The sequence below is a fragment of the Apis florea genome, unplaced genomic scaffold (assembly GCF_048593485.1).
Source record: "Apis florea isolate Af1SG1 unplaced genomic scaffold, ASM4859348v1 contig_3081_pilon, whole genome shotgun sequence".
In the NCBI taxonomy this organism is placed as follows: Eukaryota; Metazoa; Arthropoda; class Insecta; order Hymenoptera; family Apidae; genus Apis; species Apis florea.
In genome coordinates, this window is record NW_028256703.1 from 3,171,614 (window position 1) to 3,195,529 (window position 23,916).

General features: G+C 26.9%; 6 protein-coding genes and 2 long non-coding RNA genes across 11 annotated transcripts; 4 read left to right on the forward strand and 4 right to left on the reverse strand.

Moving 5' to 3' along the window:
• The first annotated feature begins 863 nt into the window (after positions 1–863).
• Positions 864–2,216, forward strand: LOC100866189 (thioredoxin, mitochondrial). Its single transcript, XM_003694987.4, has 3 exons — positions 864–1,712; positions 1,777–1,900; positions 1,989–2,216. Exons 1-3 carry the CDS (start codon positions 1,540–1,542, stop codon positions 2,100–2,102), a joined length of 411 nt encoding a protein of 136 aa, XP_003695035.1. The 5' UTR covers positions 864–1,539; the 3' UTR covers positions 2,103–2,216.
• Positions 2,217–2,281: 65 nt separating this feature from the next.
• On the reverse strand, positions 2,282–4,285 carry LOC100866306 (uncharacterized). Of its 2 annotated transcripts, none has more exons than XM_086909249.1 (4): positions 4,159–4,285; positions 3,058–3,316; positions 2,808–2,985; positions 2,282–2,715 (listed from the first exon to the last, which is right to left on the reverse strand). In XM_086909249.1, the coding sequence occupies exons 2-4, from the start codon at positions 3,252–3,254 to the stop codon at positions 2,440–2,442; spliced, it is 651 nt and encodes a 216-aa protein (XP_086765375.1). In that variant the 5' UTR covers positions 3,255–3,316; positions 4,159–4,285; the 3' UTR covers positions 2,282–2,439. The 2 variants fall into 2 exon arrangements, with proteins under 2 accessions (XP_086765375.1, XP_003695036.3); XM_003694988.4 differs by lacking the exon at positions 4,159–4,285 and adding an exon at positions 3,442–3,723.
• On the forward strand, positions 3,447–4,622 carry LOC100866419 (uncharacterized). Of its 2 annotated transcripts, none has more exons than XM_003694989.3 (3): positions 3,447–3,595; positions 3,928–3,998; positions 4,200–4,622. In XM_003694989.3, exons 2-3 carry the CDS (start codon positions 3,931–3,933, stop codon positions 4,525–4,527), a joined length of 396 nt encoding a protein of 131 aa, XP_003695037.1. In that variant the 5' UTR covers positions 3,447–3,595; positions 3,928–3,930; the 3' UTR covers positions 4,528–4,622. The 2 variants fall into 2 exon arrangements, with proteins under 2 accessions (XP_003695037.1, XP_086765376.1); XM_086909250.1 differs by having other exon boundaries at positions 3,468–3,834.
• Positions 4,563–7,046, reverse strand: PIG-Q (phosphatidylinositol glycan anchor biosynthesis class Q). The gene is made up of 5 exons (XM_012488360.3): positions 5,715–7,046; positions 5,342–5,622; positions 5,081–5,273; positions 4,900–5,014; positions 4,563–4,817 (listed from the first exon to the last, which is right to left on the reverse strand). The coding sequence occupies exons 1-5, from the start codon at positions 6,507–6,509 to the stop codon at positions 4,627–4,629; spliced, it is 1,575 nt and encodes a 524-aa protein (XP_012343814.2). The 5' UTR covers positions 6,510–7,046; the 3' UTR covers positions 4,563–4,626.
• LOC100864642 (thioredoxin domain-containing protein 11) lies at positions 6,987–11,846 on the forward strand. Its single transcript, XM_012488359.3, has 10 exons — positions 6,987–7,198; positions 7,427–7,637; positions 7,735–7,965; positions 8,050–8,256; positions 8,373–8,570; positions 8,640–9,079; positions 9,158–9,467; positions 9,548–9,778; positions 9,858–10,051; positions 10,119–11,846. Exons 1-10 carry the CDS (start codon positions 6,987–6,989, stop codon positions 10,621–10,623), a joined length of 2,739 nt encoding a protein of 912 aa, XP_012343813.3. The 3' UTR covers positions 10,624–11,846.
• Positions 9,081–11,786, reverse strand: LOC147657533 (uncharacterized). Its single transcript, XR_015292334.1, has 2 exons — positions 11,587–11,786; positions 9,081–10,372 (listed from the first exon to the last, which is right to left on the reverse strand). It is a non-coding gene; the product is annotated as an uncharacterized LOC147657533 (long non-coding RNA).
• Positions 11,847–12,469: 623 nt separating the features above from the next.
• On the forward strand, positions 12,470–19,116 carry LOC100864759 (uncharacterized). 2 transcript variants are annotated; one of them, XM_003694978.4, is made up of 8 exons: positions 12,470–12,832; positions 13,655–13,810; positions 14,451–14,905; positions 15,250–15,496; positions 16,328–16,513; positions 16,580–16,829; positions 16,933–17,132; positions 17,227–19,116. In XM_003694978.4, the coding sequence occupies exons 1-8, from the start codon at positions 12,695–12,697 to the stop codon at positions 17,359–17,361; spliced, it is 1,767 nt and encodes a 588-aa protein (XP_003695026.1). In that variant the 5' UTR covers positions 12,470–12,694; the 3' UTR covers positions 17,362–19,116. The 2 variants fall into 2 exon arrangements, with proteins under 2 accessions (XP_003695026.1, XP_086765373.1); XM_086909247.1 differs by having other exon boundaries at positions 12,517–12,832; positions 14,454–14,905.
• Positions 13,254–13,945, reverse strand: LOC147657534 (uncharacterized). The gene is made up of 2 exons (XR_015292335.1): positions 13,644–13,945; positions 13,254–13,332 (listed from the first exon to the last, which is right to left on the reverse strand). It is a non-coding gene; the product is annotated as an uncharacterized LOC147657534 (long non-coding RNA).
• Positions 19,117–23,916: the final 4,800 nt, after the last annotated feature.

Here is a 23,916-nt window from a genome sequence, read left to right on the forward strand (position 1 = left end):
AGTAAAAATTACATATAATTCAACCGATAATATAGCTTTAATTCAATCGCTATTCAAAAACATAGAATGTTATTAAGTATCAATCGGTGCCGCTACTTAATACTTTAATTTAAGATTTATTAAGATCATGCTATATCATGCTATATATAAAGGTTCATATATACTATACTGTACTGTATATATACTGTATATTTTATGTTTATAAAAAATGAAATTCAATTATTAAAACAATACGTTATATTTATCAGAAAAAAATTAACGTTTTATTATATTATATCATTAATCAAAAATGAATAAGAAACATTTTAATATTATTATATATATGTGATAAGTTAAGAGAAATAATTATTACAAAATATTTTCAATAATAATCATATAAAACATATTGTACGCTATACAAAAGAATAAATTTATAAATAAATTCAATTTCCCTAACATTGAAAACTTAATTTGTTAAACATTATTAACCATATTAAATTGAACTCATAATTATTCATTTTTTTATTTATTATAACTTTTTAAAAAGTATTTATTCCAATTTGCAATAATAATCTGGTAATAATCAAAGTTTCTTTTTTAGTTTTTAAAGTTTTTAGTTATTTAAAGATATTTGAATAAAATATCCATGATTTAATATTTAAAAATTTAAATATTTTTAGCAAATTTATGTTTAAATGATATACATGGTAAATAATGAATAAATATATGAATTATAAATGAATGTGCTTAAATAATTAAGACTTGCAAAATCTTAGAAACAAAAAATCATTAGTAAAATAATTTACCGATTCAGATTGTCAAAATATATAGCATATAAAATAGTCTATTAAAAGAAATAAATAACAACGTAAAAAATATTTAAGAAAAAAAGAATATATTATTTGTGACAAAATTTATGATACATAATATGTAATAATATATAAATATTAAAATCTTTTATACATTCAAAAAAAAGGAAAAAACATTAAACAGAATAAAGCTTCATCTTAAATTAAAATTATCATTTACACAAATATTTTATATTTCTCTTGCATGTGAGAAGATATTTACAAGATAAAAAAATTTTGATCCTTAATAATGATGTAAATATATAATCAGATAATATAAACAATTTGTATAAAGAACATCTTCTTAAAGAATTATTTTTTCTAATGATTTTCTACAAGAGAAAAAACATAAATATTATTCTTAATTATATTTTTATTCACTAAACATAATATATTTTTGTTATATTATTATAATCATATATTGGTTTATAAGACAAAATAATATAAGTTGGTTTATCGAATGGAAAGTTTCACAATTGATTTATGAAAATGAAATGCGTAAAAAAAAGATATAGAGAATTTATTTTTATGATATAACGTTGGTTATTCTGTACCTAACCTAATGCTATACATAGTACGATATCTTGCAACCAAGAAATTAGGTTAGGACTGAAAAATTGTTATTGCGTTTCAGAATTTATTTGTAATTGTTATACATAATACACATTTACATTTTACATAATAGATAATATTATATCAACCAAATATTAAAATGTTACGAATTGGTTTGAAAACTATACGCACTGCTATAGGAAGCAGAGCTTTTGCAAATGCACCGGCTCAAGAACAAGCAATTTCAACAACTTTCAAAGTTCAAGATCCAAAAGACTTTAATAATCGTGTTAAAAATTCTAAAGTGCCAGTGATCGTTGATTTTTTCGCAACGTATGTATATACTTTAATTATCAAATGATCACTTTAAATGCATTATGAATAATTTATCTTCTAGATGGTGCAATCCTTGTCGCATGCTTACTCCTCGCATAGAATCTGTAATTGCGGAAAAACAAGGAAAAGTTTTATTGGCAAAAGTTGATATTGATGAGAATAGTGATCTTGCATTGGATTATGAGGTTATTTTTTATTTTTAATTAAAATTATTATTTACTTTAAATTTTTTATTTTAAAACAATAATATAAAAAAAAGTCAATTTTTTATAGGTTGGATCTGTTCCAGTCCTAATTGCAATGAAAGATGGAAAGGTTTTAGATAGAATTGTTGGTCTTCAGGATGTAGATAAACTTAAACAATTTGTAGATAAGTATTCAGAATAATGTAATCTATTTTAATTGTAATTTTTTTATGAAATGACTTGTAGTTATTGGGGTATTTGTATAATATTATATAGTAAAAAATGTACAATGCAATATATAAGTTTTTAATTATAACATATATCTCTTATTTTTATAGACTTCATATACATAGGAAATTGTTAAATAAATTATTTTTCATGTAATAATCAGATAAATTTAATTATTTAAATATTTACAAAAATTTAATACATTTATTTCATTAATAAAAAAACGATATCGAATAATATATAAAAAAAATGTTCAATTTCAATAAAAATTATCAAATAGTTGATGATTTTTAAATACAACTTTGAACTAATTATGTTTCAGTAGGCAAAGCTTGTAGAAGTCTTCTTGCTCTTTGATAAACAACAGATTCCACCTCATTTTTGTTTTCTTCATTTTCTTCTACTTTCCTTATAACATCCATACCTTTTTTTAAAAGTTGTTCTCTAGCCATACCTTTACATCCTTCAAAATATTCTAAAACTGTTGGGAAAATGTCATTTGGTATAGAAATTTCATCTAACAAATTCTCAATTAACCAAATTTGTCTTAATTTTTCAAATTTCCATTCAGTTCTTGCATATTTCCACTGTAAATAAAGATAAAAGAAATATATAATATTTTATTAAAAATATTAATTATAATTATCTTAAAAATAACATCATTGAAAAATATAAATACTTTTGAAACATAATTAAGTCCTTTTTTCATTGCTTCTGTTTTACTGGCCATTCTTTTTTCATTCTCTTTTTTCTCAGCTTTTTCTCTTTTCATCTGTCTCTTAGAAGATTGTTTTGGAGTTTTTACATTACATTTATGAAGTTCTTCTATGTTATTTATATCATTTATTACATGTATACTATGAACAAAAATACTTTTAATTTAATATTAAAAACAATTAAAATAATAATGTAAATGTGAAATCATTTACTTTGCTTTCTTCTTTGGTGGTATTATCTTATTATTTGTTTCTTCTTCATCTTGATTCTCTTTCATTTTAATAGAATTATCCTTTTCTGTTTCAATTACTTTTGTTTCTTTAATTAGTTCATTATTAATATTATTAATAGTATTTGATCTTTTTCTTTTTCCCTTTTGTTTTTTATGTTTTACTGTCTGATTATTCATTTCTTCCTTTTGGTTAGTATCATATTCTGAGATATCAATATTATTTGTTTCAGTTGTAATTTCTGTAAATAATGAAATAAAAATTAATGAATTTTAAAAAAAAATTTTGAATTAAATTTTTTATCATAATCATACATGTAAAATTATAAAACTATGAACTTTTAAATAAGATTTATTAATTATTTACTTTCTGATTTATTTATTTTCTTCGTTCGTTTTTGTAATTTTGAACTCTTAACCTCAAATTTTGATGTACCATCGATCCCCATGATATTATATAAATCAATAATATGTTTTATTTGTGAATATAATTCTAAACTTATGATACTGCAACATTTAGTGTATTTATATATTAATATCTTTCTTTAATATTGACTAAAGATTAAATAATATATAGAATATAAGAAAATAACTACGTTCGAACTTAGTATCGTTGTTCAAAAATAATCTTATTCGTACAAAGTATTGCGCAGCATAGAATAATATAAGAATTATAAAATTAAAAAAATAATAAAAGAATTATAAAAATTTCAATATTTGAAATTTTTTTTTACAAACATAAATTTAATAAAAAAAAATAGTAATAAATATAATATTTATATGACAGTTGATAGAAATAATATTTAAACCTTCTTTCTAGAAATTAAAATTGAACAATTTTTAATGTTTATAGAAAATGATGCGCATAAAGTGGATTGAAAATATGTTAGAACTCAAGAGTAAAAGAACATTATTAGAAAAAAGGTATATTTCTAATTACATAATGCGTTTTTTTTTCATATTCATTCTCAAATTATTGTAGAAGGTTAGAAAAAATTAGAAAATAAAAATATTTTTTTATCTCATTCTTTATCTTTTTCTTATTTCATTTACTTAAATATTTATTATATTATAATTAACTTACATTTATTTTGAAATTTTTATAGAAAAATTGCTATATTTTAGATATGTTTTTCCTCAAATGTGTTCTACCTTAAGATATAGTATCTCTTCAAAGAAAAATGACACAATTAAAAATAAAAATGATGTTGATGATGATGATATTGAAAGAGCAAAGCCTATAAAATATTCAACATCTAAAGCATCAAAATTTCTTTCTGGAGATATATCAAAAAATTTTCCACCATATCAAGATACAGTTATAGTAACATGTCTTGCTATCTTTTTATTATATTTTTGTGTTTTGAGAGAAGAAAATGATATTGATGATGCTATGGTAAAGAATATACCACCAGAAATTTTAGAACAAGTATATGGAAAACAAAAGGAATAAAGGAATGTTAAATAAATTTCTAAAATTGTAGATTATTTATATTTCATAAATATAAAATGTATTTTCCTGATTAATAAAATAGAATAGAAAATTCATTCATTATAATGGATATAGTAATTCACCCCATATTATGTTATTTATTATCTTATTCCATTCTATAGGTGGATGATAAATAATTGTATCTGGTATACATTTATTCCATGTATAATTCCATGATGCAACTACCAATGTCATTATTAATACTATTGGTCCTTCAGTTCTATGCGAATGTATTTTAATATTAACAGTACCTGAAATAAATAATATATAAATCATCAATAATCATATAATATATAAATAATTCAATAATAAATTAATAGTAAATTTACTTACTGCATGTACTATAAGAGTGGAATAACCATTTAAAGAAAGCATATACAGGCATAACTTGAAGATAAAATTTCATTCTTGTTAATAAACCTCCAAAGCTAATTAATACTAATCTCAACTATAAAATAAATTTATTAATTATTGAATTGTAAATATAATAAAAATTAAAATAATTATTGTATACCATTGTAAAAACTACATAATAAACCCAAGTTGTTGGCATCAGAAACAATAAAATAGTAAATAATAAAGTTCCTACAAAAAGTTGATCAGGTTGATATTGACAAGAATCAATTCTTTTTCTTAATGGATTCTTCTTTTTACCCAAAAATAATCGAAACAAAGCAGTAATACCTTTTAATTGAATATTGAAAAGTCTAAATAAAAAATTAAGTTTTATTATACAAATTATATTTTTGCAATATTTATAATTATTTTACAGTACCTTGCTGCATATACATAGATACAATATGCATGAAAACTGACAAGTGCTAAAAGATCAGCTGCTATTGCTATTTGAAACGTAATACCAAGTCTTCCAAATAGTACTAATACTTCAAATGTAAAATCCATTACAGGTTTCATAAATATTAAAAATGTCCACCACATATGTATGTGATATAAAAAAAATTTTCCAAGCATATTGTTTAAAGCATGATTTAATTTTAAACCAGCTGGTACACCCATTAACCAATTAATTAAATCTTTCAAGAAAGTTACTACTTTCTGTAAAATATTTGTATATTAAAATATTACATTTGTCACCAATTTAATATTATTAGTACAAGTATTATTTTTAGTGTATATTTCTAATTTACCTCTGCATTATTCAAAAGTATCTGAGAAGGAGAAGTATATTCAAAATAATATAACAATAATTGTAATATAGAGATTCCCAACAACATATCTATTATCAGTGCAAAAACATAGTTACCAGTTTTCAATGTAAACTTTTTGTTTTTTATTACAGTTATCAACATCCATTTTGCATTTTCTAACCATCCATTAACATGTAAACCAAGAAAAGAATATCTTAAAATTGGTAATAATTTGTTGGTTATTTTATTAAGAAAAAGAATTGGATAAAAATATAAGAACATATGATACACAAGTATTATTTCTTTTATATAAGTACATTTTCCTTTCTTCTGTATTTCTTTTTCAACTTGTTTGTCTTGTATAATTTTCATTAACTCATAAAAGTGATCTCCATATATTGCCCTTTGAGTAAATAATTCTGTTTCTTTAAAAGCTAATTGATTATATATTATAATAACTACATGATAATGTAAAATAGAAATTTTTTTATTGTTTAGAATAATACTTCTTAAAATGTAATCGTAAATATTGTCTTTAGAAGATATAGGATTCAAACATATATTAAGCCAATCTAAATATTTTTTATCCATATGTTCTTGTTTGTCTTCTGTACTAGAATAATATCCAATTATATTGGCATATTTCATTGTTTCAAAATTATTTATTTTACATATTCCAATAACATAAAATTTTTTAACTTTCGTACTATCATCATATACTACTTTACCAAATATATATCCAGCTTTTTCTTTGTAAAGTGTGTTTGGTAAAAATATTAATAGACTTTTCATCATAGTATTTAACTTTCTCACTAATTATAAGTTATATATTGTTCAATGAAATAAAAAAAGAAATATTTTTCATGAATTTATATTAACACATATCAAAAATTATATGTAATTTTTTAAATTTTTATCTATATTTTATCTATATATTTTCAGTTGATTTTTTTTCATAATAGTTAAAATTAATGCTTCAAATAAATATTGAAAGATATAAAATATTACTTCTATTTCTTTTCTTTCAACTATATAACTATATCGATATTATTCTTTCAAATCATGTATTGATGATATGTTGACAAGCAGTCAGCTGTTTCCGGTTTGCAAATATACAGGTGACTCGATAGAAATCTGTGAAAATCCCGGCTAATTAATTTTAATTAAATAAGCGATAGTGGACAGACAACATCGAAGTAAATAACGAGTGTGTGACGAAGCTTTAATGTACGGTATTTTTCTCTCTTTAATTTTATTTTCGTTTAACGGATAATGTTGAAGGAAGAACTTGAATCAAGCACGAGAAATGGTGATAACTCGCACACGACTATACCGGACTCAGGAAGTAACGACGTGGCCAAAGAGTCGTATCAGAAGATCGCGATAGAAGAAAGATTGGCAAGCAAAATGTTTTCATACGCTAGAAAAATCATTCGGTTTTTCCTTGCAATTATTTTTACGACTCTAGCTGCTCTACATAGTTCGTAAGTTTTAGGTTATAATAACTTTTAAATATAAAATTTATTAATATTGAATTATACGATACGATATTATTTTTTCATTATAATATGATTTTTTAACACTATAACAGATGTTCCATAATTTAAAAATACAGTTTTATAAATAAAAATAAATTATATTTGTTAAACAATAAGATATTGTATGCATCATTATTGCATGTATTTTATTATACAACCATAATTTTGTTGCAGTTCTCCCAAAGTATCAAAGCCTCCATTAGCTAAACCATTTTTTAATCAAAGCTCAGTTGTCTTAGATTTTTATAAGGGACATTTAGGAGCTATGATAGAAAGAGTTACAGAAGCAGATTTCAGTTTTGTTATGTATTATGCTCCATGGGATGCTGAAAGTCAAACTATACGACAAGAATTTGAAATAGTTGCTCAATATTATCATTCACAGGTATTAAATATAATTAAATCTATAATTATTTGTTAGAATATTTTATATTAGATAGTGAAATTATCCTGTAAGTTAATATATCTTTATTAATTTGTAGATTTTTTTTGCTGCCATTAATTGTTGGCATCCAAGCTCAGAATGTAGAGCTCAATATAATAAAATACAAAGTTATCCAGTATTAATGCTTTATCCTTCAAGAGATTCTGGTATAGAATATAGAGGTATACGTACATGGCCATATATGATAAAATTTCTTAATACAATCATGAATCCCATTGTTAGAATAACAGATAAAGAACAATTAATGAATTTACGTGTTAATTATGATGTAAGTATAAATTAATAATTTATATTTTGAATTGCAGAAAAAATTTTTATTTATATAGAATAGAATTATTTGTTATGATTGCAGGTTGTAGTAGTAGGATATTTTAATTTTACTCGATTAGATAAAACTCCAGGTTATAAAGAATTTTATAAAGCTGCTCTACGAACATTAGAAGAGGATCCTAATAGAGAACTGGTTTTTGCCATTGTTACTAATGCATTATCTAGTGAAATAGATTATAACATTTATAAATTTCCATCTGCAAATCTATTCATGTGGAGTGATTCTTTAGTAAGTAAATGAGAAAAATTTTTATATTTGTATAATGGTAAATATATTGGATACATAAAGCAAAAACATTTGCATATATAGCACAATTAAATGAGTTTGAGAATTCAAATGTGTAGAGGTATCCAGAAGATTCTGAATGGACTTCCGAAAACATATTAAATTGGATTAGCAGTTCTATTCATCAACCAGTTCTGTGGCTGCAACCTCCTGGAGTAAAAGCATTAACATTAGCACCATATTTGAGAGAAGGACCTGTACTTTTTCTCTTCACACCTCGTAATCCTTTGCATCCTGAAAATTATAATTACAATCTGGTGCGTAAAATTTCAAAGCCAATTGTGGAATTTGAAAGATATGAAATAAGAATTACATTGATTCTCTAGATCAGAGAAATTGGATTGCAGTATTATAATTGTGCAGATAATGTCTTAGCTAAAGAAATAATTGAGCGTCTTAGTTTTAAACGACGTGTTGCTATTGCAAAACATTTGGAGCGAAATAAACAATGTGCAAAATTTTTGAAAGAAATGAAAAATCAAACAAATGAATCCACCAACAATATTTCAATTCAAAAATGGATTAATGATAGTTGCTGTGTTAATGTTGTAATGAATAAATGTTTTTTATGTAAAAAGAATATATTAGATAATGCAGAAATGGAAACATCTATTTGTAAACTCAATTCTAAAAAATTTGATCATGTTTGCAAAAGTTCAGATATTTTTAAACTTTTAGTTATGCAAAATTTACAACAGAAACGTGAAATTTGTTGTAATCAAAATCATATGACAGTAAAATATGAAGAAAGATTTAAAAGCAAAAGGTAGTTTTATTAAAATTTTTATTGAAATTATTTTTTGATTAATATTGATTAATATTTGATTATCATTTATTTTTGTAGTCAAAAGTACAAAATATCAGCATTTATTACAAAGGAAGAGGACATACAGTCTGCAGATGCAATAAAACAAGCACGCTTAAAATTCAATTGTAAAAAATGGATAACTGGAAACAAATATCATCAACCTATATTTCCGCGAGATAAACTTGAACATCCGAATATAAATTTAACGAAATCAGTATGTAAAATTAACAAAACATTAACACTAATAGCAATTGATAGTTTACATTATTTTTATTTCGCGGAAGCTCTTGGCATAGATCTTTTAAAAAAGAAAGATAAAACTGCTATTGTTATATTAGATGTTGCTGTAAGTATTTGAATATATTTTTATATTATTAGATATATTATTAATTCTTAAATATATTAATTCAAAATTTTTTCTTTTAGCATGAAAGTCAATATGTTATGCAAGAGGATTTTAGTAGATATACACTTATACAATTTATAAATAATTATACCCAAGGTTTTTTACAACGTACATTACGTTCTAATAATTCGAGACGTTTTGTCCAAAAGTTTAAATCCAAAGTTAATTGTAAAACAAAAGATGTACAAAATGTATGCATACCAGAATTAACAACTGAAACTTTTCTTAATACTATTTTAGATTCAACAAAGGTAAATTGGAAAGAAAGAGACAAATTTATTATAAAGTTAAAGAATAATATTGTAAAAAAAAAATTTAATGATTTTTCAGGATGTAGTTGTAATGTACCATTCTCCTTATTGTGCATTTTGTAGTGCAATATTTTATGTATATTTGACAGTAGCTCATTATTTGCACAAAATGGATCATCTTTTATTTGTAAGGGTAGACGGTGATAACAATGATTTACCATGGGAATATAACATGAATCGATTCCCGTCTATTCTTTTCTTTCCTGCTAAAAGGTAATTATAATTGTTGTAATATTCGTGATTGTATTCCATAACAGTTTTCTTATCTTGTTCATTTTAGAAAAGAGGATAGTACGGTATATCCGTTTTCTCTGCCAATTACTATTCCGAATCTTATAAATTTTATCTTAGCGAATTTGGACGGAGATTCGCATATTGAAGCGCTTATAAATATTTGTCAATCTGGAGCCGCTGGTGTGATTCCAGATGCATGTATCGCTCGAACTCGTTGGCTGTGTTTAGATATTATTCAACAACTACTTCGAGATTATCGAAAATTAATAAGACATATTAGTCTACTAGGAAGAATAAGTGCTAGAAATAAAAAAAAAATTATTTTATTAAAATTGGCACACATAAAAGATATACATTTAATATTAAGTTCTACTATTGATCTCAAAGAGGAGCAACATAAAGTAAAACTAATCAGAAAAAAATATAGAAAATATTATAAAAATATTAGATCATTTGAATTAGATAGCAAAATAAATAGTAATAATAGTCAAGTAGAAAATCTTTTTCAAGAACAAAATGTTTTTGAAAAAAATATTAAAAACGAATTGTGATATCGATTTACAGATAGATATATTACAATGAATATTATTTTATTTAAATTCTTTTATGACATTGTACTAAATGTACAATACATACCTCAGAAATTATTTTATTTCACAAATGTAAAATATATTCAGTTGAATTATATATATCATATACAAATAAGCATTATAATTTATAAAGAAATACTCTATAGCATATACTTACAAAAAATAACACAAAAATATTTAAATGACTTTAATACAAGACATTCCCTATCAAATGATGCAAAAAATTATAACATCAAATACAATTTTTATCATATTCTTGTAAAAAATGTACATTCATAATTTTTTATTTAAATTTTTATAACAATTTTGCAAGAAAAAAATATTTATACATGCTATTCAAGTAAAGATAGTAAGTCATTGATAAGACTATTTTTTTCAATGCATCATGGTTCTGTAGAGGGAGTGTACATATATTAGAATTACTCATCTTTAATTAATATTCATGATATTTAATACTGCAACTGAGAAATAAAAGTAGTACTACTGGAAGTATATATATATATATATGTATAGTAAGAAATGATATATGCTGCAAATTTTATTTTTAAAATTTATTTTTTAAATTATAAGATTTAGAAATAATTAAGTTTTAGCTCTCTAAAGTATATGTTTGTGAAAGAGAAAGAGAGAGATAATTTAATTCTTCATCTGATATATATGTGATTTGCTCATACATTTAGCAAAAATGTGTGTTGTACATTCGTGTAAATATTGTTATATGCAATAATAATAAAAATATATGTTGATATATATATATAAAGATATAAATTAATTAAAAAAAAAAAATAGAAAAATTACGATTGTTTTTTAAAACATCGTAATCCTTTAGAAAATTTCATTATATTTTTACATTATATTTATCAAAATGTATATTTATCAATTCGTAACATAAAACTTAGAATCTATTGATTGCCGTATCACAACCTTATATGTACGAAGATCGGATTAGAGATGTGATAAAATAGCGTGGGCCGAAAGTGGTCGATGGATCGCGTAATCTTGCGTTAGTCATTCTCCCCGTTTGCCTGATTTATTTATGGGTTGGGCTACTTATTCGATGTAATGAAATTCCCAGTAAAATGACACGTGATAAGAAACTCGTTTCTTCTATCGATTTAATTACTGATCTTTGATCAATGACAGTGTATGACATTGAAAGAATTGTCAATTATTTCCACCATGTGACATAAATAAAGTAATCTAACTTGATTTATAAATTTTTTACTAATGATATATTTTTTTTTAAAATTAATTTTTGAATTCTTTATATAAAAAAAAAACAAAAGAAGATAAATACATAAATATTTATTAATCATTTTTAGGCTTGATTATAATTAGCATTAATTATATTATATATTATATATTTTTGTATTCAAAATTTACAACCGTATAATACAATAAAAAAACAAAAAAAAATATTTGTTGCATAAAAAAGATAAAAACATAATCTAAAAATTGAAACGAATGTCAATTATTAAGATAAAAGAAGTTAAAATAATGCCAAAAAAATAATAGAATTAATGAATTATATAATATAAACAATAATAATTATATATATATACATATATACTTATTTTTAATATATTAATTATATATTTCTAAATATAGAATATATTTTAAAAAATTTAAATTATAAACTGCTATATAAAAATCAGGTGGTCCAAATGAGAAAAGACAGGAGATGGCGTAGCATTTGATTGTGAACCTGATGATCCCACTGAAATTCTTCGCTAATCTTGAAGATAGAAGTGATTGTCAACGCCTCCTAGTGAGCAGGATTGTAAAAAGGAAATTGAAGAAACATTCATTTCTTTATAGTCTCCACTCTATATACAAGTATAACTGTATGACCGTGTGTACTGTGCCGCTGACAATGAGCCGCGGCGGTGACTGTGATAAGTGATCGCGTACCCTTCCTCGTCGCTAAACGCGTAGTGGCAGTGGAGAAAGATAGTACGTTGACCAAGAAAAGAGTCTACCTCTTGATGACTCGCGCTTTACGCAAGGCGCAACGTAGCCGGAGCTCACAATTATGTTCGATGTACCGCCCAAGTTCTACGAGCTGTGTCGCCTTTGTTTATCGTCGGACGGTGTCAAATTGTCCATATTCGAAGAGGAAGGCGCTCAGCGAAATTTCGCCGATAAGATATTAACGTGCCTCTCGATTACGGTGAGTCTCGTCAGGAGTTTTCACCGGGTCCTCGTGCCGAGACGAAGATAAATCAGACGCGACCATCTGTGGTTCTCTGAATGTGAATGTGTCTCCCTCTCTTTTACACGCAATCCTATCTCTCTTTCTTCGTCTCGCTTTCGTTTGTCTCTGTCTATATCATCTTCTATCTCTATTTCTCTTACTATCTCAAGGGTGCGTGTGTGTGTGCGCGTGCCACGGGAGAAAGTTTGGCAAGAGATGTGTCCGCGAGATAAGCCGACTCACGGGGGATTTAAAATGGCAGTGATAAGCTGTACTCCTCGCTTGTACAGACTTCACGGAGAGGGGAGCAGCTCCTTATTTAGACGGCCTGTTATCAGGTTTCACACGCGGATTCCACGAGTCGCTGTCACACTTGACTATATCCTATATATTTCTCTTTTCTTTTCATAATTTATTATTTGTTCTCATAGACGGCATACTCTTTTCTTTGGAAGAAAACTCTGCTTCCGTCCAACCTAGTTAAAAAAATCATTCGTTTTTAATATTATTTATCCTAAATTTTTATTTTAAGAGATTAGAATAAATTTTGTATTTCTTATTTACATTATAAAAAACTCTATTTTTATTTCAATAGTAGAAATCATATTTAAATAATTGATAAGAAAATATAATTTAACATATAGTAATAATTGCATTTTGTTATCAGTGTTATTACTATTTTGTTTAACAAATATCGATAATAATAATAAAGTTATTTCAATAAAATTAATATTATAAGTGTAAAAAATTATGTATTAAGTAATTAAAAATGCAATGATGTAATTACATTTTATTCAGGTAAAAGATGGGGATTCTTTACCACCAATCATTTGTCACCGGTGTGTGTATAAATTGGATGTACTGCACAACTTCCGTGAAGTGTCACACAAATCTGATGTCATACTCAAACAGTACCTGGATTATGCCAAGCAGTTATCATCACATGATGATCAGGTAATCATTAAATATTTTTTTCAAATGCAATGAAAAAAGATATATTAGAATTTGTTGACGTAGGTCATCATACAATATGAATCATATCATTTTCTGGTTAAAGAGCTAGAATTAATTTAACACAGTAACATCAATGAGCAGTCATTTCATTCTAAGTAATGATGCAATTGAAAATGTGCAACATGTGATTGTAGATAAGAATGTGCTTCAGTACATGTATATTCCATATATTCTAAACACATGTTTAATACATACAGGATGATATTTATTTGCTTCTCTGCCCTGATATATCAGTAATTATATAAGATACTTCAAGGTTTCTTTTAATGCAGCCAACTTTGACCTTATCAATTTGATAATGATTACAAAATAGAAAAAAAATGCGCATAACTAATTATTTTCTTATGAATACATTCTAAACAGGTACAAGGTACAAATATCAAAATATTATATATAATCTTTTATGATAAATGAACATTTATACAAACATCAATGAATGTTTACTTATTAGAATTAAGTAATAAAAATTAAATTTAAATCTAATTTTTTTTCTATTATGTTACTGATTTATACTTATTTTTAAAAATTTTATATTTTTCATTTTAACATTTAATGATTACAATGATTTGTTTTGTTTTAGAAGAAATCTTTCTCCACTGCCAAAGTAGCAGGATTAAGTCCGCTACAGTCATTTCTCCAATTGAACAAAACATTGTTCAATGAGGAGCCTAACTCTCCGGCCAGCATTAATCAAAACGTTATACCTCAGACTCAAACACATCATTTGGAGTTGTGCACCAATGACATGCCTGAACATGATAACATTAAGTGTGAACCAGAAGATGATACATGTTCAAATAGTTCTGATCCAGACAGATTAGAAATAGAAGATCGGGATGAGCAAGATACTGAGGGGGAAGAAAATGGTTATGATATGACCATTAATAAGAGAATGAAAGTAGAAACAAATTATGAGGAATCAAAAACAAGTACCCCCAATCGCAGTCCAGTGAATAGAATGGATACACCAGAAAGCAATTGTTCAGACACAAATATTGATCAGGAAACAACAAAATTATGGCAAGCATTAGCAAAGTAAATACAAAATTTTCTATATATTTCTTTTGCATTTAAAAATTTTTCATATATCATTGTTCTTCTTGTATTTATTTATACAATTTCAATCTTTAAACAGATTTTTATTGTTAATTTATATTATTTCTTTACAAAATTAATCAAATATAATTTTATTTGCTTAATGCATATAAAGCAAAATTTTAATTATTAAAGCAATTTGTAACAAATCAATTCTTTTAAAAATAAAAGTTATTTTAAAGGTAACAGTATATTTGATTAATTACAGACTCATATTGCTTTTTGTCTTTTTATTGTTATATGTATATTATTTGAATATAATTTTGTTTTCATTTTTCATGTAGCAATAGGAGTTTAGAGATTACCAGGACAAATGGTGACAAATTAAATAATGGATTCACTGGCGAGGCAACTAATTTGTTGCGTTCTTTAATCAACAACAGGCAAATTGGTATTACTGCAGTTGATTCTGACAGAATATCACCACAAATTAGGTTTTACAGAGATACTCAAGGGACAACAATTGAACGCACTATACCCGACTGTTCTCTACTCGGCAACCGTACTAATGTGTCGTGTATAGAAAATAAGGTTTGTATATTTTAAAATAATATTAAAATTGAAATCTTTATCAATATTTGATAAGATGAGGGCGTTTTAAAATATCATTAGGAATTTCTCTGAATTCCCCTTTAGGATTTTTTAAATGTACTTGAAATAAATCACAATTAAATATTAATAAAATATATAATGTTAATATAGAAACAGTAGTAAAAATTGATTCTTTTTTCGAAGTTGTATCTTCCAAACAAAATTCTGAGATTTATGGAAAAACGGAAAATCTGTACTCTCTTTTATGTTCATACTCCTTTGACCCTGATCTTCGTGCAAATAAAAGTTCTTCCATGGAAAGTCCTTGCAGTTTGTTCAAAGCAAATACCAGAAAAGAACTGCAGGTATAGAAAAGAAGACAGGTCAGGTGACCCTTAGGTGTCAAGGGATCCCTTTGGGACTATTCAAGTCCCATCTGCTTGCAGGTAAGAGAAACGTGGTAGGCCTTGTAGATAATAGATAACTGAGAAGTTCTTTGTGATAGCTATAAGCATTAAGTCCACCATGTCAACCCGCTGTTAACAGATGTTCAGATAAGTTAGGTTTCTATAGATTTTTAAACGCGTATTGTTCCGAATTCTCCAATTTCTTCTATAATAAGAAATAGAATTTTACTATTCTTTGTATTATTTTTTTATTCTTTTTGTTTTAATAATAGGTATTTACGAAGAATTAGCTCTTCAAGAAATTATCTGTTTTAAAAGAATTTCTAGCTATTAATATTTTTTCCGATTGAATAAAAATCACTGTTGAAATAATTATAAAACGAATTTAAATGTAACAATAATAATGATTTTTTAAATTATTTAGGGTACATCTGTGGACAGTAATCCATCTAGCCCTGCCAGTGTTGGTCGAAAGGAAACCAAGGGTCGTAGAAAACAAAGTTATCCTAGCAAAGCTCCCATGAGTCCAGATGTCGTTAATTATCAACATGAATCTAACGAAGAACAAGCACAAGATTTTACAACATGGTCAAATAAAATGAAGGGGAAGGTACGATCGGTGATACGAAACCTATGACGTCAAAATAAAACATTACGTTTGATTTTGCCATCATAGGTAGAGGACCAAAAACAACAATTTGATCAACATAGTGGTAACATAACGAAAAAGGTTGATATGTCTTGCACAAATTGCGGTACTATGACTACAACTATTTGGAGAAGAAATATGAAGGGGGAAATGGTTTGTAATGCTTGCGGACTTTATTACAAACTTCATGGAGTAAATCGTCCAGTTACCATGCGAAGGGATACGATACACACACGTAGACGTAGACCTAAAGGTGAAAAACCAACAAGGCATAGAAGTAAGTTTTATTTATATGTATTTCATAATTTATAAAACATTTAAATATTTTGATTTTTTGTTATTTTTACATCATAAAATTGAAATTTTTTTTTTTTTTTTAGAAAAAGGTGATTCAATTTTGGTACCACAATCGGAACAGATGGATGCAGAAAGTGCAGACATGTTAGCAGCCCTTCGGCGACAAATTCAGCCTCATTTAATGATGGCAGCCTTAACACCACCACGTATACCTGGTGCTCATCCACCAGCTCCTACCGCTCAACTTAATTATTCTCTTCCTTTACCTAGTTACATGATGCATGTAAGTAAAGAGTTTAACAATATTAATTGATTATTATTTTATTATTTATTATGAATTTGTGTAAATAATAACTTTTAATATTCATATATAATAGCATGTAAAAGCAGAAGGACGAGAACAATGTCATTTATCTACGGAGATAGAAGAAACAGAAGAAGGAGATGCAGAGAACGTCTCGGATGTACCATTAAACTTAGTTGCGACGTCATTATCCGAAGAAGCACACTGAAATCGTTTTGACCAGCTTTAGAACGACGTTGCTATAGGTATATATATACATATATATATATATACATAACAAAGAATCTCTAGACAGAATAGCCTGTCCGGTGATACACAGGGTGTAAAAGACGAGATTATTCTCCTTCTCTTTTCTGCCTCTGTCGTCCATGATCCTCTTTTTGGACTCTCCTTTTTTCTCTTTTTCTCTTTTCCACGGTCTTGAGAATTTTGAGATGGTAGAATATTGGGATGTGTATTTATCCCTTGAGCTACCAAGCCCGTGGTGCAGAGCGCACGAAGGAACGATGATATTAAATACGCAGTATTAATTACGTGGTTATTCAAAATATGTACATATATATACACGAATACGAAGAATATTTTTATACAAAATTTTCTACGCTTGCAGCTATAGAGAGCGACGGGCGATCGTTGTACATACACGCGCAAATTGTTCTTTCGGTGTCGCACGTATTTTACGCATTAAAAGGAATGGTGGTCGTTGTCTGTTTTCTTAGTGATGTAAGAAAGTCAATCACCAGTGAAAGTTTTTAGAACGGTGCTAGATTACTGTTCGGAAAGGCTTAGAAATAAAGAAGAAACAAAAAAAAAAAATGATTTGTCACTAAAAGATTAGTGAACAAAATTTAACCGTTTTGTTCCACGGGCTTTTAGCTGTCAGTGATGTTACAATTGCAAATAATTTTGTTTTGCGTAATAATTAAATTAAAAAACGTCCCAATCGAACTTAACTATTAAATAAACTCTATTTTTCATATTTTTTTTTTTTTAATAATGAATGGAAATTTATTGTTTGCTTAATTAAAACTGGAAAAAAGGAAAATATCAATGGAACAGAAAACGGTTGCATGATGTGACAAATGTTTATTAAAGAAAAATATCATATAGAAAAAGTTCATCATAAACGGAAAGTAGTATGTCCTTGGTAATTTGAGCTTTGTCAAATTACATTTTTACTAGTATAATTTTTAAACATCATACTCTAGTGGCCTTTCAACAATTTGTTCCCTTTCTCTTCCCTTTTTAGCTTTTATCGCAGTAAGAAGTGCAGATAATTTACTTACAGATACAATCTTAATTTAGATGATGTAGATACTTTTTTACGTGAGCACGAGACTGCCGGTATAAACACATTTAAATACTCTTTCTATCATTTATATATTTTGTTTTTCCTCCCTTTTTTCTCTATGTGTTGGAAAGCTATTTGATTGTTCATACAATCATTAATAATTTGTACTTAATAGGCAAAGCAGCACACCACCATATAAGCTAAGACCCCGAAAGCAATAAAAAACGCGATGGTACGTAGGATAGATTGTCGTCATACAATACTCGTTTGCGTGCTCTCTCGACGACAATTTAAACATACAAGAATTTCAGGAACTAATATTTAGATAACATTCATTTATATGCCGGAAGTTAAAAATAACAAATTTTATTGCTCCATAATTGCTGTAGATATATTCACATAATTTAATTTTTAAATTTCTTCCTCTTAACTCTATTCGCTTTATTTTATTCCTTTTTTTTATACTATTCAAAAAAAGAAAAGAAGAAAATTATAAATATTTTGGTATAGATAAACAAAAATTACTCATTTTTTTCTAAGGGTTATCACTGATCTCTTTTTTCCAGAATGTACAGATTAATCACACATTAATAAACAGGTATTAAGCAACCCTAAATACCACATAATACGATGGCCAGTGCATCTACTCATGTATCGTTATATCTAACATTATATACCTAAACAACTTTGCCAAAAATAGATTTAGTCTATGTAACATAGAGTATAGTTAAGGGCATGCGATAAAAATTAACATTTTATCTTTCTCTTTTACAACTTCATATACAGCATTTACATATTTCTTCTTTATTTTTCTTTCTCTTCTTACAGCTTTTCTTATCAGTGATACCTCTTGGCATACACTACTGCTTTATAGAACTTTTAAATTCACTTACAGTAATTAATGGAGCAACTTAGTTTTAGTCGTTATCAAAGGAGCCTTATAAACACACTCGTATAAATATATATACACACGTGCGCGTACAAGCGCGATACACACATTTTACACTTTCACTCATACACATATTGCATAAATACATTTTTTCTTACACTTATATACGAGTATAAACGATACCATCGATCAATGTTATTCCTTATTTTCAATATTGTAATAAAAAAAATATTTCTTTTACACATATTATAATTAAAACATTAATTTTATATTTACATTTTCATTCAATATTTTTATTTTATTTATATTATGAATAATAGAACGCATAACAAAAAAAAAGCAAACAATTAACCATTTTCAAACTATCGTAATCTGCTTTATTTTATAAATATGAATAGCATTGAAAAAATGGTATCTTTACATTGATAACATCATTTATTTGAGAAAGAGGCATAACCTATGAAGAAGTTTTACATAATTGCGATCCAAATAACAGATTGCTTAACTTTTTTCTCTCGTACGTCGAAACGATCCTTCCATTTAGTACGTATATTTGATATACTTCCTGTTTTCCAAACAGGTAACATATCTTTTAAATAAGTCTCGACAAATGACTATGTTTTATATTTAATTTACATGTATAACAAATTTGTAAATATCAAAATATTCAAAATTCAATTGTCTTTTTTTCCAGATATAATGCATAATTTTAACTTGTGACTATGTATAGTTAAAAAAATATTCTGTTTTAAGTAAAATATACTTATTTAAAAGATACGTGATACACATTTAGGCTTAACATCTTAACTAGGGAATGAAATCGAAAGTTAATCAGTTGATAAAGTACACAGAGCTTGATTTTTCTCAATCAAGCTATAGATTGCCAGTTTTTAAATTCTGTTGACAGAACACTGTAGAATACCATTTTTAAGTGTACCATACGTGAAGATAATGAACTTATTTATGAAATAACATTGATAAAAGAAAATGAAAGCAATGGACAGTTACTTCGTTAGGCATTTTTTTTTTCTCTCTCAGTTTATAAATATTTAGCTCGTGGTAGCTTGTTAAATAACAAAAAAGCATAACTATCCTTATATATTTTTTTTTAATTATTATTATTATTATTATTATTATTATTATTATAATTATTATAATAATAATTATTATTATTATTATTACCATCGTAGACGCGTAAGTAGAATTAGGTTTGAGCTCTCTACTAATTCTGAAACTAGAAGATATTTTTTATAATTATTAGAATCGAGAAATCGAGTATTGCTATTATATATATATATATATATATATAAATATATATAAATATTATTGATATCGATTTGATTTAAACGTTAACGATTAAAATTTTTTTTTAAATAAGATTTAGTTGCAAGACCGCCACTCGATAAAGTTCGTTTTTTTTAATAATAATGAACGAAAGAAAAAAAAGCTGAGGCTTCTTATAGATTTTTTTTTTTTTATGTATCAGTATTCTACGCGTTTGACTTTAGCTGTTAAGAGTTTTAACCACACTACTTAAAGGAATCCCCGATGGCGAGATTTGTCTCTTACTTAATTATTAAATTATTTAGTTATCTTCCCTTTCGAATCCCTCCCATGTCCCATTACCCTCCCCCCCCTCCTCCTCCTCCTCCCCTCTTCCCTCTCCCCTTCCCCCTTCGTCCCTGTTTTGTACGTCTATTTTTACACGAACAATCCTTCCCTGAATAATTATTTAAACTATATAATTTATTGTATTCACCGTTTTTTGCACCAACGTTTACGTAAGACATATTTTTTGGCAACGACTGGCTTAATTTATTGTTTCTTACATTGTACTTTATACGAGTTTCGCTCTTTTTTTCTTTTCTTTTTTTTTTTCTTTTCTTCTTTTTTTTTTTTTTTTTTTTTTTTTTGTAAAAAAAAAAAAGAGAAATAAAACAACACATACATACGTTAGTTAGTAATGATCAGGCACTGCGCGTATGGTCATTCCCTCCTTTTCTGCGAGATACACTCGGTTTTAATGCGGTACGAGATGCGGACGGTCAATGCTTTAGGTGCCTTCACCTGGAGATTTCGTTGAATACAGATGCTCACGTGCACGCGGGTATAGATTTACATTTATTGTAACGAAAATCGTTTTCACTTTCGATCCATCAGCTTTTCTCTTCAGCTTGCGAAACGTGCCTCTACGAATTATATTTCTTCGATTTTTAATCGCTTGTTAAAACGGGTACAAAAAGAAAAAAAAAAGAGAGAGAGAGAGAGAGAGTGTGTAAGTGGCGATTTTATAATTTAATTACCGGCGATGTAATCCCGGATATGTACAATGGAGTGGAGTTAAAGCTATGGGTCGAAAGTAGGCAAGGTCAGCGCGAGATGCTTCGTCAATCACGAGCAAATCTTCGTACGATAAGAAGAAGGCCGTTTTATTCTTTTCCTTTTCTTTTTTTTTTTTCCTTTTCTTTTTTTTTTTTTTTTTTTAGAGTTGTGACTACGAAGCATCTCGTGTCCACGATGAACAAATGTATACGAAAGTCTCGAGGATAAGAAACGAAAAAAAAAAAAAAAAAAACGAGACGAAGAATGCATAATTGTACATGAGAGAAGGGGTTTTCGCGGAATGATATGAAGAAAAAAAAAATAATAATAATAATAGAGGTGAATCGTCGATACCTCTACGATTTGAGTCGAGGAATAATTAATTATTAACTCGCAGCTTTGTTCCGTCCGTCTGCGCGACCGTGAATCTTTTGATTTCACCGGGTTCCTCGGTAGAAATCCTAAGTCACATAATACATAAATACACATACCCATTAAATGCGCGTTTATTACGCATTACACACATTATACACATATGACGTACATTTACATTGTACGTAACTTAATGCATAAGTGAAACGTACACACGATATATTAAACGGTGGAGAGACAAAAAAAAAACGATAACAGAGGCGTAAATCGTAAAACATTGTAAAAAGAATTTAAAAAAAAAAAAAAAAAAAAAAGAAAGAAAAAAAAAGAGAAAAAAACATGGTAAAAACTGGAAGCGCCAAGACCCCTTCCCCAGTTCTTACACTGAGTATTAAATCTGTACTAATCGACTGAGTATTATTTTTATATCGAGCGTAATAATATTAATAAACGGATATAAATTAAAAAAAAAACGTGAGACACGGATTGGTGAGTTAATCGTACGTGAAGCCGAGAAAGAATTATTGTAAAGGCAGTGGATGATGAGAGATGCGTTTTCTTTTTCTTTTCCTTTTTCTTTTTTTCAAATTCAAGTGAATGAAAATAAAAGAGAAAGAGATGTGGTATGGAACGAGAAAATATAGAGCGCGCGATTTATTAATTATTATTGTTCGAAGAATAGAAAGAAGGGAAAAGAAACGAGAAAGAGAAAGAGAAAACGCATGCGACTGATGATTATGAGTGCCCTGATTACAATATTTTGTATACAACCATATAATGCGAACCGAGCGAAGAAAGAAACAATTTCGAATGAAAGAAGCAACAAAGAGATAGAAAAAGAGAAATAATTAATGTCGAAATATTCTAATGCACGATCTGATGAACCAGCGTTATGTATTAAGAGCGTTGCGGAGCTCTGACAGGCCGGAAACTAACTTAAAACAAAAAACTCGTTAGCATATTTATGCACTGTATGTTATTAAATACGCGATGATATAGCAATAGAGCGATAACGAAACGATGACAAAAAAAAGATATAAAGAAGAAAATGAATTACTTTTGTATCCACAAATATTTACGATAATAAGTTAGTTCGGGCTAAGGCCAGCAGCTGTTGAGATTATTCATGGTTGTGTGTATCATTATAAGTATTTTGAATTGTTGAATAGTAATTAGTGTAAGCGGTGGCTTGAACGGGGCGACGTCCAGCGCCCACGAATGCATCATGAAGAGACGTCGCGTCGTCCAAGTTCGGTCTCAAATATTTCAGAATTATCGGATATTTCTTCTCTTCGTCATTTGAACATTTACCCTTCGTACAATCGACCTGCTAAATTCACTTTGCCTGTGTTTTAATATATACATATATATACATATATGTATACATACATACATACATACATACATACATATATATATATACACATGTATACATATACATAATATATATATATATATATTTTTTAATATTGTATTTGTAATGAGTCATATATCCCATATATGAAATTGTTGGGATCCTTTTTTAATTTATAATTTTAACGTGAAGCACATCGATAAGGGAAAAATTACCCATGACAGGTGTACCTAAATACTCCATTGATATTACGGGTGTAATTTTTCAAAGATATTTTGTATCTTTTTATGTATTATTTCTCCGATTCAAAAATTTCATCTATCATCTTTATTTTTTTTTTTTTTTTTTTTTTCTCTCTCAACGAGAATCTTTTAGAGAGAAATCTCTTTCTTTCTTTTTTTATATCATGTAATAATAAGATGCCTGTTAAACATTTCTAAACTATTTATTGAGTTTCTATGTGATTTGTTAAAAGTTCTTTTATAGACCACTTTTTTCTTTTACTTTTTGTCTTCTTTTAATTTCGAGACCATAC

Coding starts and splice junctions, on each gene's coding strand:
- LOC100866306 (XM_003694988.4), bottom strand. CDS start 3,523: ATGGGGATCGATGGTACATCAAAATTTGAGGTTAAGAGTTCAAAATTA. Junction 3,317..3,441: donor GAAAATAAATAAATCAGAAA/GTAAATAATTAA, acceptor CATTATTTACAG/AAATTACAACTGAAACAAAT. Junction 2,716..2,807: donor GACTTAATTATGTTTCAAAA/GTATTTATATTT, acceptor CTTTATTTACAG/TGGAAATATGCAAGAACTGA.
- LOC100866419 (XM_003694989.3), top strand. CDS start 3,931: ATGATGCGCATAAAGTGGATTGAAAATATGTTAGAACTCAAGAGTAAA. Junction 3,999..4,199: donor AGAACATTATTAGAAAAAAG/GTATATTTCTAA, acceptor GCTATATTTTAG/ATATGTTTTTCCTCAAATGT.
- PIG-Q (XM_012488360.3), bottom strand. CDS start 6,509: ATGATGAAAAGTCTATTAATATTTTTACCAAACACACTTTACAAAGAA. Junction 5,015..5,080: donor ATTATGTAGTTTTTACAATG/GTATACAATAAT, acceptor TTTATTTTATAG/TTGAGATTAGTATTAATTAG. Junction 4,818..4,899: donor CCACTCTTATAGTACATGCA/GTAAGTAAATTT, acceptor TATTTATTTCAG/GTACTGTTAATATTAAAATA.
- LOC100864759 (XM_003694978.4), top strand. CDS start 12,695: ATGTTCGATGTACCGCCCAAGTTCTACGAGCTGTGTCGCCTTTGTTTA. Junction 13,811..14,450: donor TATCATCACATGATGATCAG/GTAATCATTAAA, acceptor GTTTTGTTTTAG/AAGAAATCTTTCTCCACTGC. Junction 16,830..16,932: donor AAAACCAACAAGGCATAGAA/GTAAGTTTTATT, acceptor TTTTTTTTTTAG/AAAAAGGTGATTCAATTTTG.
- LOC100864642 (XM_012488359.3), top strand. CDS start 6,987: ATGTTGAAGGAAGAACTTGAATCAAGCACGAGAAATGGTGATAACTCG. Junction 9,080..9,157: donor GAAAGATTTAAAAGCAAAAG/GTAGTTTTATTA, acceptor TTATTTTTGTAG/TCAAAAGTACAAAATATCAG. Junction 9,779..9,857: donor CTATTTTAGATTCAACAAAG/GTAAATTGGAAA, acceptor ATGATTTTTCAG/GATGTAGTTGTAATGTACCA.
- LOC100866189 (XM_003694987.4), top strand. CDS start 1,540: ATGTTACGAATTGGTTTGAAAACTATACGCACTGCTATAGGAAGCAGA. Junction 1,713..1,776: donor ATCGTTGATTTTTTCGCAAC/GTATGTATATAC, acceptor TTTATCTTCTAG/ATGGTGCAATCCTTGTCGCA. Junction 1,901..1,988: donor ATCTTGCATTGGATTATGAG/GTTATTTTTTAT, acceptor AATTTTTTATAG/GTTGGATCTGTTCCAGTCCT.